Source organism: Elephas maximus, chromosome 4 (genome assembly GCF_024166365.1).
Source record: "Elephas maximus indicus isolate mEleMax1 chromosome 4, mEleMax1 primary haplotype, whole genome shotgun sequence".
Taxonomy (NCBI): Eukaryota; Metazoa; Chordata; class Mammalia; order Proboscidea; family Elephantidae; genus Elephas; species Elephas maximus.
The window spans coordinates 102,839,615-102,854,451 of record NC_064822.1 but is presented as its reverse complement, the minus strand read 5'-3'; the positions used below and the strand labels follow the sequence as shown (position 1 = coordinate 102,854,451).

General features: G+C 51.3%; 1 protein-coding gene across 1 annotated transcript in view; it reads left to right on the top strand.

The window, feature by feature from the left end:
- The window catches only part of COL2A1 (collagen type II alpha 1 chain), a 32,102-nt gene that overhangs the window by 4,791 nt on the left and 12,474 nt on the right, over window positions 1–14,837 (top strand). The window contains exons 3-25 of the mRNA XM_049882942.1: window positions 1,402–1,418; window positions 1,633–1,665; window positions 1,768–1,800; window positions 1,908–1,961; window positions 2,118–2,219; window positions 3,209–3,286; window positions 3,910–3,954; window positions 4,065–4,118; window positions 4,593–4,646; window positions 5,445–5,498; window positions 6,119–6,172; window positions 6,302–6,355; window positions 6,665–6,709; window positions 7,166–7,219; window positions 10,714–10,758; window positions 11,082–11,135; window positions 12,693–12,791; window positions 13,107–13,151; window positions 13,254–13,352; window positions 13,541–13,594; window positions 13,975–14,082; window positions 14,463–14,516; window positions 14,601–14,699. Of these exons, the coding sequence (XP_049738899.1) occupies window positions 1,402–1,418; window positions 1,633–1,665; window positions 1,768–1,800; window positions 1,908–1,961; window positions 2,118–2,219; window positions 3,209–3,286; window positions 3,910–3,954; window positions 4,065–4,118; window positions 4,593–4,646; window positions 5,445–5,498; window positions 6,119–6,172; window positions 6,302–6,355; window positions 6,665–6,709; window positions 7,166–7,219; window positions 10,714–10,758; window positions 11,082–11,135; window positions 12,693–12,791; window positions 13,107–13,151; window positions 13,254–13,352; window positions 13,541–13,594; window positions 13,975–14,082; window positions 14,463–14,516; window positions 14,601–14,699 (1,388 nt within the window). The remainder of the gene's footprint in view (window positions 1–1,401; window positions 1,419–1,632; window positions 1,666–1,767; window positions 1,801–1,907; window positions 1,962–2,117; window positions 2,220–3,208; window positions 3,287–3,909; window positions 3,955–4,064; window positions 4,119–4,592; window positions 4,647–5,444; window positions 5,499–6,118; window positions 6,173–6,301; window positions 6,356–6,664; window positions 6,710–7,165; window positions 7,220–10,713; window positions 10,759–11,081; window positions 11,136–12,692; window positions 12,792–13,106; window positions 13,152–13,253; window positions 13,353–13,540; window positions 13,595–13,974; window positions 14,083–14,462; window positions 14,517–14,600; window positions 14,700–14,837) is intronic.

The window sequence follows — 14,837 nt, the reverse complement described above, 5'->3', positions numbered from 1 at the left end:
TGATTCCACAAGAATACCCTCTTCGCAATCATCTCTACAGATTACTAGAGCCACAATGGAGATCAAGTGTTCTGTCTGGCCAAGCCACAAATTAACTCCTCCTCTGTCACCCACACCTTGTCTTCTTCAAAGAAGACCTCCAAAGATACGCTCCTTAGGGTGGAAAAACCTCTGCCAGCTAGTGGGGACACAGAGGGGACAGGTTCCTTTTTTGAAGTATGAAACATTGGTGGTAGTTTCCTCTTTGTTTTTCCTCTGTTGGAGCTGACTGCCAATTAAAACCAAAAAACCCTTTACCATCGCATTGATTCGGACTCATAGTGACCCTATAGGACAGAGTAGAACCGTTCCATAGAGTTCCCAAGGAGCGCCTGGTGGATTTGCACTACTGACCTTTTGGTTAGCAGCCATAACACTTAACCACTACACCACCAGGGTTTCCAATTAAGAAGCAGGTTAATAAAGGAAGGACAAGCTGGGCTTTGGGAGTTGTACGGGTGAAGGGTGGAGATGGGACGGGGACCCTGCACTCTGGTGGGTAGTTAACTTCCAGCTGGTGGATGACGTGCAAGTCACCCCTCCCCAGCACTCAAACCCATGGCCTATCTCCTTCCAAAGTGGATGAGGACACACGTCTAGGCTTCTTGGGGGATGTTTACTGTTCCCTCCCTGCTCAAGGTTGAGAAGGCAGGTAAAGGGGAAGCGAGAAGTTGCCTTTCCTAACACTTTACCACACTGGCTCCTTTGGGAAGCTGTTTTTATGATTCAGATCCCCAGATCGCTTTTGAGGGGGCCGCTGTGTGTGAAGAGTTGATTGACTTTATCATTTTGCTGCTGCATTTGGGGAGGGTCGTTGATTTGGGGTGGTGATGGCTACAGTGCTTTTTGTAACTCCTGTGCCCTGCTCTTTTTTTGTGCTTGCTTCAAGGAGACCCAGCTCTAATGTAAGACCTTTCTAAGTACCTAACTCTTCTGGGAGGGTCTGGGGTGCAGGAGGGGCTTCCTACTCTGTTGGGAAAAAGAGAGAATGACAATTGCTTCTGTTTTGTCTGTTTTGGGGCTTACTTTCCTCCTCTGTGGCTGATCAGGTCTTGGGCTGTTCATTCTCTCCCTGTACCTCCCTCCTCGCTCCATTCCTTTGCACGCTGACTGCTTGACTAACTTGAATAACGAAGTCTGGGTCACTTCCATTTCTCATGGGATCTCAGCACCCTTGGGACTTCAGTGACCCTAACCCGCCAACAGAGGGGTTCAGAGGAGTAACAGGAAGCTGCCTCCTTCCTTGACTGTGTCATTTCCTTGTTTGTCCCTGAAGAGTATTTGGGTGACAAGAACTTGTTCTTATTCATCTCAGGAATCTGACATTCTCCTTCCCTATTTTTTTTTTTTTTTCCATTGCAGGGCAGCCAGGACCAAAGGTGAGTTGTTTTGGCTTTTGCCTTCATCTTCCTATTCCCTTCGTCAGTGACAATGCTATGCTAATCCTACATATGAGTCTTTAGAAGCCATCTGTAGATGTCAGAAGTGGTCCGTTTCGGAGGGCACCACAACGTTGGGGCTGCTGGGCAGGGTTTTGTACCTGGGGCTTAGTGGACTTACTCAGTTTAATCCCAAGAATGTTCCCTATTTCAGGGACAGAAAGGTGAACCTGGAGATATCAAGGATGTAAGTGCAAATTATTCTCACACTATGTTGCACCTGATGCTCTAAATTGGCTATTTCCTTGTCCTCCTTCTAACTTGCTTCCTGTGGGTCTTTCTGTTACAGATTGTAGGACCCAAAGGACCTCCTGGGCCTCAGGTAAGAAAGGGAGGAAGCCCTTCCTCCATCCCTTCCTTATTGCCTCTGATTGACTGATCTGTAGACCCCTGGCCTTGCTGCCACTTCACTATTTTCTTCATCTTCAGGGACCTGCAGGCGAACAAGGCCCCAGAGGTGACCGTGGTGACAAAGGCGAAAAAGTGAGTAGAGAAGGAGCACCACCTGACCTATGTGGACCCCCCACGTCCTCTAAGGCCCCGCCACATGCCTGGCTACCTCCCCAAGGGCAGCCTGTGTACAGATGGTTCTTGAGTAAACACTGTTTCACATTGGTGCCTTTTCCTCTTCTTGCCAAGGGTGCCCCTGGACCTCGTGGCAGAGATGGAGAGCCTGGAACCCCTGGAAATCCTGGCCCCCCTGGTCCTCCTGGGCCCCCTGGCCCCCCTGGTCTTGGTGGAGTGAGTATCCTTACTTCACCTTTCTTCAGGCTGTTCCTCCAGAGTTGTGGCTTCTAAATTGCTACTTGCCCTTACCTGGCTAGCTCCCAGGGTGGCCGGCTGTGTGTACATAACCTTTCCACGGGCTTCACCCCCCAGATCTATAATTTAGTGGAATCACATATTAGGCATGAGACTGTGGTGCTAAGGGCTGGATTCCTTTTTCATTCACTGAGTTTCTGCAAAGAAGGTCTTCAGTTACCTGGCTCCCTGGCATCTGTACTGTGTGGTTGATTCTTGGGGGGAAGAGGGAGGTGGCTGGGGTGAGAAAATGACTGGACACTTGTGTTTCCCTGGAAGAAGAGTGACCACTGTCCTTGGAAGACATTTATTCTTGATCCTTGCCAAGTACATTCCTAGCAACTATTCATTCTCATGAAAGAGCCCCACTGAGTGAAGGTGTGTGGCTAAAGTCATTTTTGGAATCCAACCAATCAACAAATGATATTATTGTTTGCAGGTCTGCCATTTTGATGTTTGCTGTGCTTTAAATTCTTAAACTTAAATAGACTCACAGACGCCTACTACATCTTTTGTTGAAATATTTTGAGACCGTTGATTTTAGTCCTTTGTTGGCATTAAAGTATTGGAAAATAAAGAATCCCTTTAAAAGTGATATTTTATTCATGTTTCTCAATAAATGTTACATAATGTATTTCATATTTTAGAATTAAAAAATAATTTTATCAAATGAAATGCAGATGACTGATAATCCTTCAAATAATCTTTCATCTTCCAGGGAACTGATTTTGCCACTGTCATCTAGTAACACATTTCTAAAACTGTTTTTCAGGAATCATTGGTAATTCTGATCAATGCTAAGTTAGTCTCCAACAGTCAGTATTTATCTAAATAGAGTTCTTCCTATTCAGATGTAACCTAACCTAGCCAACCAGGTAGGAAAGATCTAGGGCCTCTCAAGCTCCTAATGTTGTTGGGTTTATTTGCAGAACTTTGCTGCCCAGATGGCCGGAGGATTTGATGAGAAGGCTGGAGGTGCCCAGATGGGAGTAATGCAAGGGCCAATGGTAAGAAAATACATCAGCTCTTTCCAGCCAAAGTGGCAGGAGGGCCCTTAGCACAGCCAGAGTCTCTGACAACCTCTAAGCTCTAATTGCTTAGAACAGCTCTTCTGCATCAGTTATGTAACCTCCCATTTAGTTAGCCCAACTCATTTGGTTTTTAATGGTGATGGGTGCCAGTTCTAATGATGCGCTGGAGCGAAAGAAGAATGAGGACGGAGCGATGCTTATAGGCTGGTCTGTTGAAGGCCAGTTGCTATTGCTCTTGGAATGAGAACTGAAGAATGCAGACAGCAGCTACTGTTCTCCAGCATCCACAAGACTTCCAGCAGGAAATCTCAGCCCTGCAGCTCGGCTTGGCACATGCTAAATGAAACTCAGACTTTAGTAAACATGGCTGCTTTCCAGAAGAAAGCAAGGCCAACTTCTCTGTCTAAATGGTGCCTATAAATAAAAATAGATTGTTGCATGGGGAGTGGGAAATGAGAGGGAGCAGCCGCCATAGGCCCCCTGCCTACAGAGTAACTCCTTGTCCTTTGTCTGGGCTTTTGGCTAGGGGGGAGGCGGCACACTGGATGCCATTGGCGAAGCATTTGCAGTAAACCTCCTCATTTTCTGTTCCAATACAGGGCCCCATGGGACCTCGAGGACCTCCAGGCCCTGCTGGTGCTCCTGTAAGTGCTGTATCTTTTCCTCTTAGTCATGTCCCAGATGCTTGTCAAGATCTCTGTTGCTGTAGCATTCTTTGGGGGCTCAACACAGTGTCTTCACTTTGCTTTTTTAGGGACCTCAAGGATTTCAAGGCAATCCTGGTGAGCCTGGTGAACCCGGAGTTTCTGTGAGTATCTGCCAGGGTACTGCCCTCTCTCCTGATGCCCCTTCATGATCCACCACTCAGACTCCCAGACCCTAGCTGCCAGCACCTTCCTCACTTGGCCTAGCTCTTTCCCCAGTGCATTGGCCCCGAGGAAATTCCACATCTTACTTCTTAGCTTTTTTTTTGGGGGGGGGGGGGGTGCCGTTTACTTCTTAGCTAAGGAGAAACTCTGATGGAGAATCACATGGGGCAAGGTCCACCAGGAGCTGTCACCAGCTTCCCTTTCTGGGTCACCCCTAGCCTGTGTTGTGTGCTGCCTCGCACTATGGTCTGCTCAGCACTGTTACTCTCTCTCAGCACAAATTGGGGTTTTCCCTTTCTGTCTTCCTTCCTTATAGGAGAACTAGTTTACAAAGCTACAGTCCCAAAGTTTTGTCTAAAGACTAAATGCCTTCTCCCTCCAGCCATCTCTTAAAACTCTCCCCTTGTTTATAGGGCCCCATGGGTCCCCGTGGTCCTCCTGGCCCCCCTGGAAAACCTGGTGATGATGTAAGTAAAATTGAGTAGTCAAATGAGGCGCTTCCTCCTTTGGAAGTGCCTGAAGAGGCTGTGTGGGGACAGGGGACTGATGTGGGTGCACCTTTGGCTTGGCACACAGGGTGGCAGTATCCTGAGGCACAATATTGGTCAGTCGTAAACCCTAACTCTGCCTACTGTCTACATTCCCCCTTGTGACTTAGCTTGCAAGTTTCCATGGGACTGCTTTTGACCTGATGGGAAGGGAAATAATTAAAACATCATTAGCTCCAAGAAGAGAAATTGAGAAGCGAGAGAAGGGAGAGGAAAAACACAAGGGGGAAACATGTAGAGAAGGAAAAACAAAGAAAGAAACATTTACCAACCCAACATTATTTTAATTGTAAATGAGTTAGGAAAAGCTCATCCTGAGTCAGGATGTCTACAAAGGATGCAAACGAAGTGGAGAGCCGGAGTTGGAGCCCTTGAGTGGTTTTCTTATTAATATCATTAGACAGTAACGTCTCTCAATGCTGGGGAGAGCTAGCCCAGCCAGCAGAGCCTAAAAGAGGAGAGACAAAGTCTTCCAGGGGAAGTCGGTGGCAGAGTGAGGACAGAGGAGCTTGCCTGTGGGCCATGCGTGTGTTGGAAAGAATAATGGATGACCAATGAAGGGCATGCAGGGAAGTCTGGACTCTGAGTGAGGGGAGGGAGGTGAGTAAGCAGGTGGGCAAAGGCCTGAAGGGCAGGGAGGAGAGACACCCATTCTGAAGTGTGCCAACTGTGCTAACCTCCTTTCAAGGAATCTGAGGTCTCTCTCTCTCCCTTCAGGGTGAAGCTGGAAAACCTGGGAAATCTGGTGAAAGAGGCCCTCCTGGCCCTCAGGTAAGGGTCCACATTTCCCAGCCTCAAACCTCTTTCCCAGAGCCTCACCTCCTTGAGATCAAGGCGGTAGCCTTAGACCCAGATCATCCACCTCAATTAGTTCACTTCTAAAACTAAGTGGTGCAATGGTTAAGTGCTTGGCTGCTAACCAAAAGGTTGGCAGTTCAAACCTACCCCGCGTTTCTGAGAGAGAAAGACCTGACAATCTGCTTCTGTAAAGATTATAACCAAGAAAACCCTATGGAGCAGTTCTACTCTGTCATATGGGATTGCCATGAGTCGAAACTGACTCAATGGCACCTAACAACAACAATAAAACTAAGTACTAACAATACCTGAATCTATTTCACCATCATGTTTATTAACCCATTGTGATTCCTAACACTGTCCCACAAGAGAAGCTGGGCAGTTGTTACTTATACCTATTTGCATAAGATGGGGAGGGTGAGGCTCAGTGGGGGTCTTCCTGCGTTTACTAAAAAAGCTGTCCAGGAGCTGGGATCCATGACTGCTCCCCGGTGGCCTGGGAAGCTGGGCTCTGAAGACCTGCTAGGAGCCCCAGGCAGCCTTGACCCTGCTTTTCTGCTCTGGGCCCTGAACATTTGCTCTTGGGATTGCAGGGTGCTCGTGGCTTCCCAGGAACCCCAGGCCTTCCTGGTGTCAAAGGTCACAGAGTAAGTATCGTGGTGGGATTTTGGAAGCATGGGATTGCCTCCGGGAGAGAAAAGTGTCTAGTGGTATGTGTACTGCTTCCTATTCAGGTTCCCCAGAATAGAGACTCAATGTTTTCTCTTGTTGCCTAGGGTTACCCAGGTCTAGATGGTGCTAAGGGAGAAGCAGGTGCCCCAGGTGTTAAGGTAAGGACCAGGAAGCACATGGGGGTATGGGAGTGGGGGAGACCACCAGGAGCCTCTTTTTCCAGTTGAGGAGGTGCCTTTGCACCTGGAGTTAGGACATCAGAACAGCTTTGTTTGGGAACACCCAATCTCCCACCCTGATGGATGAACAGCGGGCCCGAAAGTCTTGGGAAATTGTCCTTCTCAGAACTGACGTTTGGGTGGATTGGTGCTGGCTGAGATGACCAGAACTTTCAATTTCTTCCTGGGGAGTCTTCTGGGGGTCAGAATTCGGGCCACAGGCACTAACTCTGTGCGTTTTTTTTCCAGGGTGAGAGTGGCTCACCTGGTGAGAATGGTTCTCCGGGCCCCATGGTGAGTATGAACATCGCCTCGTGGGAGGGCGGTCCACACTCTTCAGATACCTCCTATAAGCCCCTCGAATGGCCGCACTGTAAACACCAGTGCGCCCTTTGTGGAAAATAGAGATTCGATTTTGCAGATTTGATCAGATTATGAGCAAAAAGTGAAATGTATTGAGTAGATGATTTGTACCAGTTTTCACCAACATTGCCCCAAAATAGGCAGCCCTGTTAACACATTATGTTTCAATTCATGAAAATTCTCTTTATTCTCAACACTTTGGTGACAGTAGGAGTGTTTATGGGTAGAAAAATCTTTGGGTGTGATGTGAGAAGTCCTGGCCTAGTCAGAAAGGTAACACAGTCAGGAATATTCCCCCCGCCCCCAGCCCTGGCATCCGGGCAATAAGTATTATGCAGAGTGTCCCTAAGCCACCTCATGCTTGTGCTGTCCTCATGTGTGTTCCAGGGTCCCCGTGGTCTGCCTGGTGAAAGAGGACGGACTGGCCCTGCCGGTGCTGCGGTAAGTCATTGACAAAGCCAAAAGGTGCCATTTGCCCAGCACTCTACCGTTTACAAACCACTTTTATATATGGTTATTTTGTTAACCCTCAAACAACCCTCTGGTGTGGAGTGTCATCATCCCCATAAAAATTCACTCTAAGCGTCCAGTCACAGATACCCAGGTGGGGTCTGTACAGTCAAAGGAGAGGGGAGTGAGTGATGGGAAGGTTGGTCGGTGAGAGCAGGGCTCTCTCTTAACCAGTCTGAATTATTCAGGTAATCCCTTCAGCTCCTCCCACCCACTCCCAAGCCAATCCAGGGTGACAGGTGGACAGACTTAAGTTGGCTATGGCACTGTGCATAGCCTGGTTGCTCAGATGATGCCCGAGGAGAGTCTAACAGTTAGCATCAGCTTGAAGTCACTGGGTGAATGCACTTGGCTGCTAACCGGAAGGGTGGCTCTTTGAGTAGATTAAGGGACATCTTAGAAGAAAGGCTTGGAGGATCTACTTCCAAAAAGCCAGCCATTAAAAACCCTATGGAGCACAGTTCAACTCTGACACACATGGAGTTGCCATGAGTCAGAATCGACTCGACCATAACTGGTTTTTTAGCATCGGTTTAGAGGTCCCCCACACTTGATGCTGCTGCTGGTGACTGGTAATGAAAACTATAATATGATATAGAGGCCCCCACTGAATAGGTCTTCCCATGTTTAATACCTTATGTAAAATCAAAACCAAACTCATTGCTATCAGGTTGATTTTGACTCACAGTGACCCTATAGGACAGAGTAGAACTGCCCGATAGAGGTTCCAAGGCTGTAATTGTTACAGAAGCAGACTGCCTCATCTTTCTTCCAGGGAATGACTGGTGGGTTTGAACGGCCCACCTTTGGCTAGCAACCAAATGTTTAATCGCTTCGCCACCAGGGCTCCTTAATGCCTTATATATATATGTATATATTTTCATTTAATTTTTCCCCAAATCCTGTGAGGGTTTTTCCATTATTCTCCCAAATTTATAGATAGAAGAAGAAAGCGAGGTTTCTTGTGGCATGGAAGGATAAATAGCTGAAGACAAATGATGCTTTGCAGCCTCAGACGGCAGGGTGGACTCTAGCTGATGTGGGAGATGAAGGCCCGGGGGATTGGCAGCCAGTGGAGGATGCCCCGTGCCAGACGGATGCATTTAGCTCAGACCTCTTAGGCAACAGAGAGTTCTTGTAGGTGCTTGGTGAACGAGTGCTGTGATGAAAGCCGTATTTAGGAAAGATGATGCTTTCTGTTATTTCCACCTCCCAGGCACCCAAGCTCTGCAGCCCCTCCTCACAGGGGAGGGCTGGCCTAAATCAATCCATCGGCTTCACTCGCTTGCGCTGCTTTCTAGATAATGCACATATTTGGCAGAAATTTCCCTCAAAAGCAGATCAGTAGAGTGACAAGTGGCCACGACCCTCATTTGTCAGCCAGAGCTGCTCAAGTGCCTTGCCCCAGGTCACTTTGTGTGAGGGGATTAGAGAGCATGGACCTGCCAAGAAACACTGCTCTTTCTACAGCTTAGCAGGACCCTGGCTTATGGCTAATGGCAGGGCTTGCTGGCAAGGCTCTGAGCCACCATGGCCTCACACCATGAAGGGGTAGAGGTGACCTGCGTCCCTTGCCCTCGTTCTCCCTCCTCCCCGTGCACAGCAGCCCTGCTTCTTGATTCTCCTTCATGATTCCTGGCCCCACAGTAGTACCCAGACTGGCATGGTGTGGCTAGGGTTTTGCTTAGAAGGTTGATGATATTGCCCTCCTTTGCCCCGCCTTCATCTGACCTCCAATCAGACTTATCTTAGCTAATGCCTGGACTCGCAGAAGGTGGCTCCTCAGAGTGTCCAAGGCGTGCAGGCCCCAGATACAGGGCAGCTCGAATAGTTCCAAGTGCAGGCCTGGCGTCAGGCTGGGCTGGGGATTGGGCTGGGCCAGCCTTGGCCTGCTGCAGTCACATGCCCGCCTTTGAGCCAGACTTGCTCAACCCAACCCTGGACGCAGCCTTGCTGCAGGGAGAGCCGGCAAATGCCAGCCCAGCTCTGGCTCCTCCAAGCCACATGGCAGCTCCCTCACTCGTGCCCACTCACTCTCCACTGGCCGACCCCTTGGGGGAGGGTGCTCCAGAACTTCCCAGGAACAGTGCCACCCTGAGCTGCCAGGCAGGCCTAGGAGGGGCTGCAGCCAGCCCTGGGGCTTTATATCCCTCTGACATTTTTCCTGTTAAGTCTTCTTTCGCTTTCCTGTGTAATGCCAATCTGGAAAGTCTCAGTGAGGAGAAGTGGGCTGTAGCCAGGAGGAAGATTTGAGCTTAAGGCATGAGCTCCCCCTAAAGCATCCTTCTCTGGTAGCTTCAGAGGACAGGCAGAGACAGACAGGCAGGCCCAGTGGGGAGAGGTCACCTTCTGGCCTGCTTGGGTCAGCAGCCAAGCACCAGGCCCCAGTTCCATCCCCACCTTGCCTGACAGCTCCCAGAGTTTGGGTAAAGATTTCCCTCAGCCCTGACGGACCTTGAGAAAGAAACTGGGAGGTGCTCACCACAACCCTGGAGAAAAACCTCAGGGCACAAGTCCTGTAGATAAGGAACTGACAGCATTGCCTTTCCGGATAAAGGAAATGTCTCTCAGGGGCACAAACTCAGATGTGGCCTTGGAAGACCTTTGGGCCCAGAGGCCAGTGCCTGTTCCCATCGTGGCGCTTTCTTCCTGGGCCAGGAGCAAACGTCTGCTAGTGGCCTCTGTTTTCCTCAGAATCAGGTTGTCTGGGGGGAGGGTGTTGGAGAAGACCAAAACATGGGGGCACCCTGGGGTTGAGGCCTTAAATGAGCCCCTACAGGGTTCCCACTGTGAGCAGGCAGGAAGCACCAAGTCAAGGTTATGCTTCGATATTTCATTTTCCTTCTTCCCATTCACTGAGTCTTTAAACAATAACTCAGCCTTGAGGTTGGGGATATTTGAGGTCTAAACTAAAGTTTAAAGAATGATGGGTTAGATGGGAAATTACTTAAGTTTCCTGTAAGCTTCATATAGGAGTCCCTGGGTGGTACAGTCATGTGCTGGGCTGTTAACCGAAAGTATGGAAGTTTGAGCACACCCAGAGGAGCCTCAGAAGAAAGGCCTTGCAATCTTCTTCTGAAAAATCAGGCATTGAAAACCCTATGGAGCACAGTTCTAGGCCGACACACAAGGGGTCACCATGTTGGGATTGACTCAAGGGCAACTGGTAACTGGTAACTCATAGGAGCTGACCAGCCCACCATTATTGCCCCTCAACTCCCACTGCAGACACCATGGAGGGATTCTGGGGCCACTCTTTCTCCTGGGCGGCATCCAGCATCACAGCCTTGCCATCTTCATGCTCAGCCCTGGGACACCCCAGCACCGTGTCTCCCATGTTGTCTGTTGGGGTGGGTGGGCTGTGGACAGGAGTGGCTGGGTGTATGGAAACCTCTCACCGGCTGCTTCCTTCTCATTGTTCACAGGGTGCACGTGGCAACGATGGTCAGCCAGGCCCCGCAGGGCCTCCAGTAAGCACATTTCATCTTCAGCAGGTTTTCGGAGGCGGGGGTAGCTGGGGAAGGAAATCAAAGAAATGTCTGCTTCTCACCATATTCATAGTCAGAAACTTCCTTCGCCTTCTGAAGCCAGGCAAAGCAAGGCATCTCTCTGGAGCTTCCTGGGGACACTAGCAATGGGAACAGTGTTCACCAGGGACTTTTAGCCACAGTGGGCGTAGATGGAAATCAGTACAAAGGTGGGAGGGAGTGAGAGGGGTGCGCTGGCTCCCTCTGGGGGCTGAGCGACTCCACCCTGCAATGGTGTTCACCTCCAACCCCCTCCTTCTCTTCAGGGTCCTGTTGGTCCTGCTGGTGGTCCTGGCTTCCCCGGTGCTCCCGGTGCCAAGGTATGTGCCCTGCTGCTGGAGTCCTGAACCCCATGAGCACCCCAGAACTCCCCTTTCCCCAAGACCCTTGCTAACTGCCCCCTTAATAATCCCCTCTCCCCTTCTGAGGAGAATCTTCGACCCTGCCCACTGCTGCAGTCCATGGAGGGAAGGGAAAAAGCCAGGTGTTTCTCAGTCACCAGCTGGAAGGGAAAGTAAGATGGAAGGATAAAAAGCTGGAAGTATAGTTACAACTTGAGTGGAGAGAAAGGCAGACAGATGACAAAGATGGGGAGAGGAGAGAAGACCAGAGGTGAAGGAAAGAAGGCAATCAAGTCAAGGGGAAGACCCAAATGTTAAGAAGGCTCTGGACCCTGAAGCGCAGGCAAGGGGGAGAGGCTCACAGGATGGGAGGCAGCCCCTTCTTCCCTCTCTCCCCTTCATGTTTCTGCTTCATTTAGGGTGCTTGGCTCTCCCAAGCCATATTAATTGAGTTCTTCCGAGGATTAATAGAGGCCAGTGGGAGGCCAGCCAGTTCAGGGAAAGGCCCCTGTGGCCCAGGAAGGATTCCAATGTGAATGTCCCTGGGAATTCTCCCCATCGCTGCTGCCAGGAGATGAATAAGGAGCCTCCATGTGGCCACTGGCATCAGGTTGCTTTTCCCCTCCTGGGGGTTTCCACGGCAACCAGACAGTGTCTGAGGCCCTGGGAGCCGGGTGAAGGAGACCCATTGTGAGGAGGTACAGCAGAAGGTGAGAGGGCCTGACCTTTAGAAAATAATAATTACAAATGTGAAGCAGGAATGTTCTGAGGAGAAACCTGAGGAGGCTCTGCCATCTCTCCAGGTCAGCAGGCTCCCCAGGGAGCCCGGATCTCAGCCAGTTGTAACTTTCAGGAAAAAATGAAAGGAAAAGCAGAGGCCCTTTTAGGAGTGAGAGGTGTTAGAGGGGCTGCCAGAAGCCGAGGGGAAGTGGAGTGCGGTTAGAGCAGGGAAAGGAGAGCCCATCCCAGCCTGCTTCTGCCAGCTCGGCACTGTTCACACGTCTGCCAGACTGGAGCAAGATGGTGTCCTGGGCTGAGATGTTTGAGGAAGTGGACAGCTAGGGGCACAGGAATTCTCTGGGGGGCCTCAGTTTCCTTAATTAAATAGTTCAGTGGGAGGGCTGGGGAGACAGAGGGTTCTGCTCCCTGGAGCTATCTGTCATCCCACCATTCTGGGTCTGGCCGGACCCACTGGCTGAGGCTTTGCTGACAGAATCAGCAAGTTGCCCATTGCCATAGCACCTAACTGTGCCATCACTTGTGATAGTTGACAGTGCAGAGGGGAGATGAGGAGCAGAGAAGGCAGGGGTAGTAAGTCATCAGTCAAGTGTTCAGTCAGGTGGGGACAACAATGGCAGCATGCCCTGTGTGTGAACATGCTGGTGAAAACATGTGCTCATGTGCAGGGGTGGGTGCGTGTGCATAAGGCGGCCTTTCGGTGCAGTGTGTGCAGCTAGCCCTCAAGTGCGGCTGACCCATGGAGGCCTGTGTCCTCTGTCCCTTCCCTTCAGTTCACCCCTCCCTGTGTCCCTCCAGGGTGAAGCTGGCCCCACTGGGGCTCGTGGTCCTGAAGGCGCTCAAGGTCCCCGAGGTGAACCTGGTACTCCTGGCTCCCCTGGGCCTGCTGGTGCCTCTGTAAGTACAGCTTCTCCTTGGCCAGAGGGTCTAGGGTCTGGGGTCTGTGGGCCCCTGGACTTCGCAGTCTTGACTCCATACTCCACTATGGGGGAAGTGGAGCCCCAAGCTCCATTCTAGCCACTGCCTGCCCCCACTATCTCTAGAGACATGTCTCCTTCCATTCCCAGTCCTTCTCTGGAAACATCCAGCAGAAGCATCCCTGAAATGGACAGCTCTGTCCCCAGCCTCTGGCCCAGGGGACCCTTGAGGGCTGGAGTGGGTGTGCTTCCTTCTTTGCTGCTAATTTTATATTGACCCTGTCCCCTTTTTCAGGGTAACCCTGGAACTGATGGAATTCCTGGAGCCAAAGGATCTGCTGTGAGTATTGCCTTTGGACTTCTTTCCTCCGAGGGTGGGGTGGGAGGGGTCAGTGTTTCCTTGCATATCTCCTGACCCTGCCCCGTCTTCTCCTGCTGACAGGGTGCTCCTGGGATTGCTGGCGCTCCTGGCTTCCCTGGGCCCCGTGGTCCTCCTGGCCCTCAAGGTGCTACTGGTCCTCTGGGCCCTAAAGGTCAGACGGTAAGAGCCCAAGATAAAGCCCAAGTCCCACTGACATCTCTGGGAGCAAACTCTGCCAGCCCTCCTTCCATGTAATCCTGACCTGGCCTCACACCAGTGTCCTTCTGTGGGCACCTGTACGAGGGTGTTTGAAGATGGGCAGGATCCATGGGGAGAACTCAGTGTGAGTGCCTCTCTCTTTTGTTTAGGGTGAACCTGGTATTGCTGGCTTCAAAGGTGAACAAGGCCCCAAGGGAGAGCCTGTAAGTATCTGACCACAAGCCCTTGTCTATCCATGGGGCACAGAGCCACTCCCCCAGCCCCATAGCCCACCATCTCTGAAGCCCATCCCCCAGTCTGAGGCCTCTTGGACAGTGTCTGGGGGAGGGGGCTCAAGAGGACTGTGAGGGCCCTGTGCAGTGTCAGCTCCCCACTTTGGCTTAGCTGTGTGCACAGCTTGAACTCTGCATCCTGTCTCTTCCTACCAGGCACTTCAGCTCAGGGCTAACCCTTTGTGGCCCCTCTTCCCCAAGCCTCCCAGCCCTGAAGCAACTGCCAAGGCCACTTCCTCCACACAGCAGGCCAGTGCTTGCCCCGGGGTCGAATGAAGGCTTACCCATTTCTCTATTGTGTTGGTCCTCAGGGCCCTGCTGGCCCCCAGGGAGCCCCTGGCCCTGCTGGTGAAGAAGGCAAAAGAGGTGCTCGTGGAGAGCCTGGTGGTGCTGGGCCTGTTGGTCCCCCTGGAGAAAGAGTAAGTGGCCTAGGAGCCCCCAGTTTCACTGAGGTGTGACCTCGAGATGAAAGTTGAGTCCTTGTAGCTATCTCGGCCAAGTCCCATGACCTTTCTGGATATCATACCCCTCCTTTCTTTATTTACCACTATAGGGACATGGATTCCGTCCCCTATTTGTGCCCTCCTCCTCCAGGATGGCATGAAGCAATTTGAGCTCCTTCCAGAAAGATGGGGACAGACCCAAGGAGTTAGTCCTCAGAATCTTGTAGGGTGTAGCTACTGCTCCACAGAAATTCGGTTTGGTGGGTTGATGGGCCTGACCGGGCTGTTTCCAGCCACAGTTGGATTACGGTCCATCATAACGCACTCCCTCCTTTTGCCTCTTTCCTTCTTCCTAGGGAGCTCCTGGCAACCGTGGTTTCCCAGGTCAAGATGGTCTGGCAGGTCCCAAGGTGAGTGGGGAGAGAGGGCTGGGGTCCATCCCTTCGTCCCTGGTCAAGTGGCCTCCTGCTCACTTCCTGTCTTCTCTTGTATAGGGAGCCCCTGGAGAGCGAGGGCCTAGCGGCCTTGCTGGTCCCAAGGGAGCCAATGGTGACCCTGGCCGTCCTGGAGAACCTGGCCTTCCTGGAGCCCGGGTGAGTTAGAGGACCTTCTTTTGCCCTTGGCTTTGGACTCTGAGTAGCCCCTTCCCTGCCTGCTCCCTCCAGCCCTGTGCTGTCAGGGTTGGGAGGTCCAGGAGCCTGCCCCTGACACCTATACTTTTTTCTCTCCCA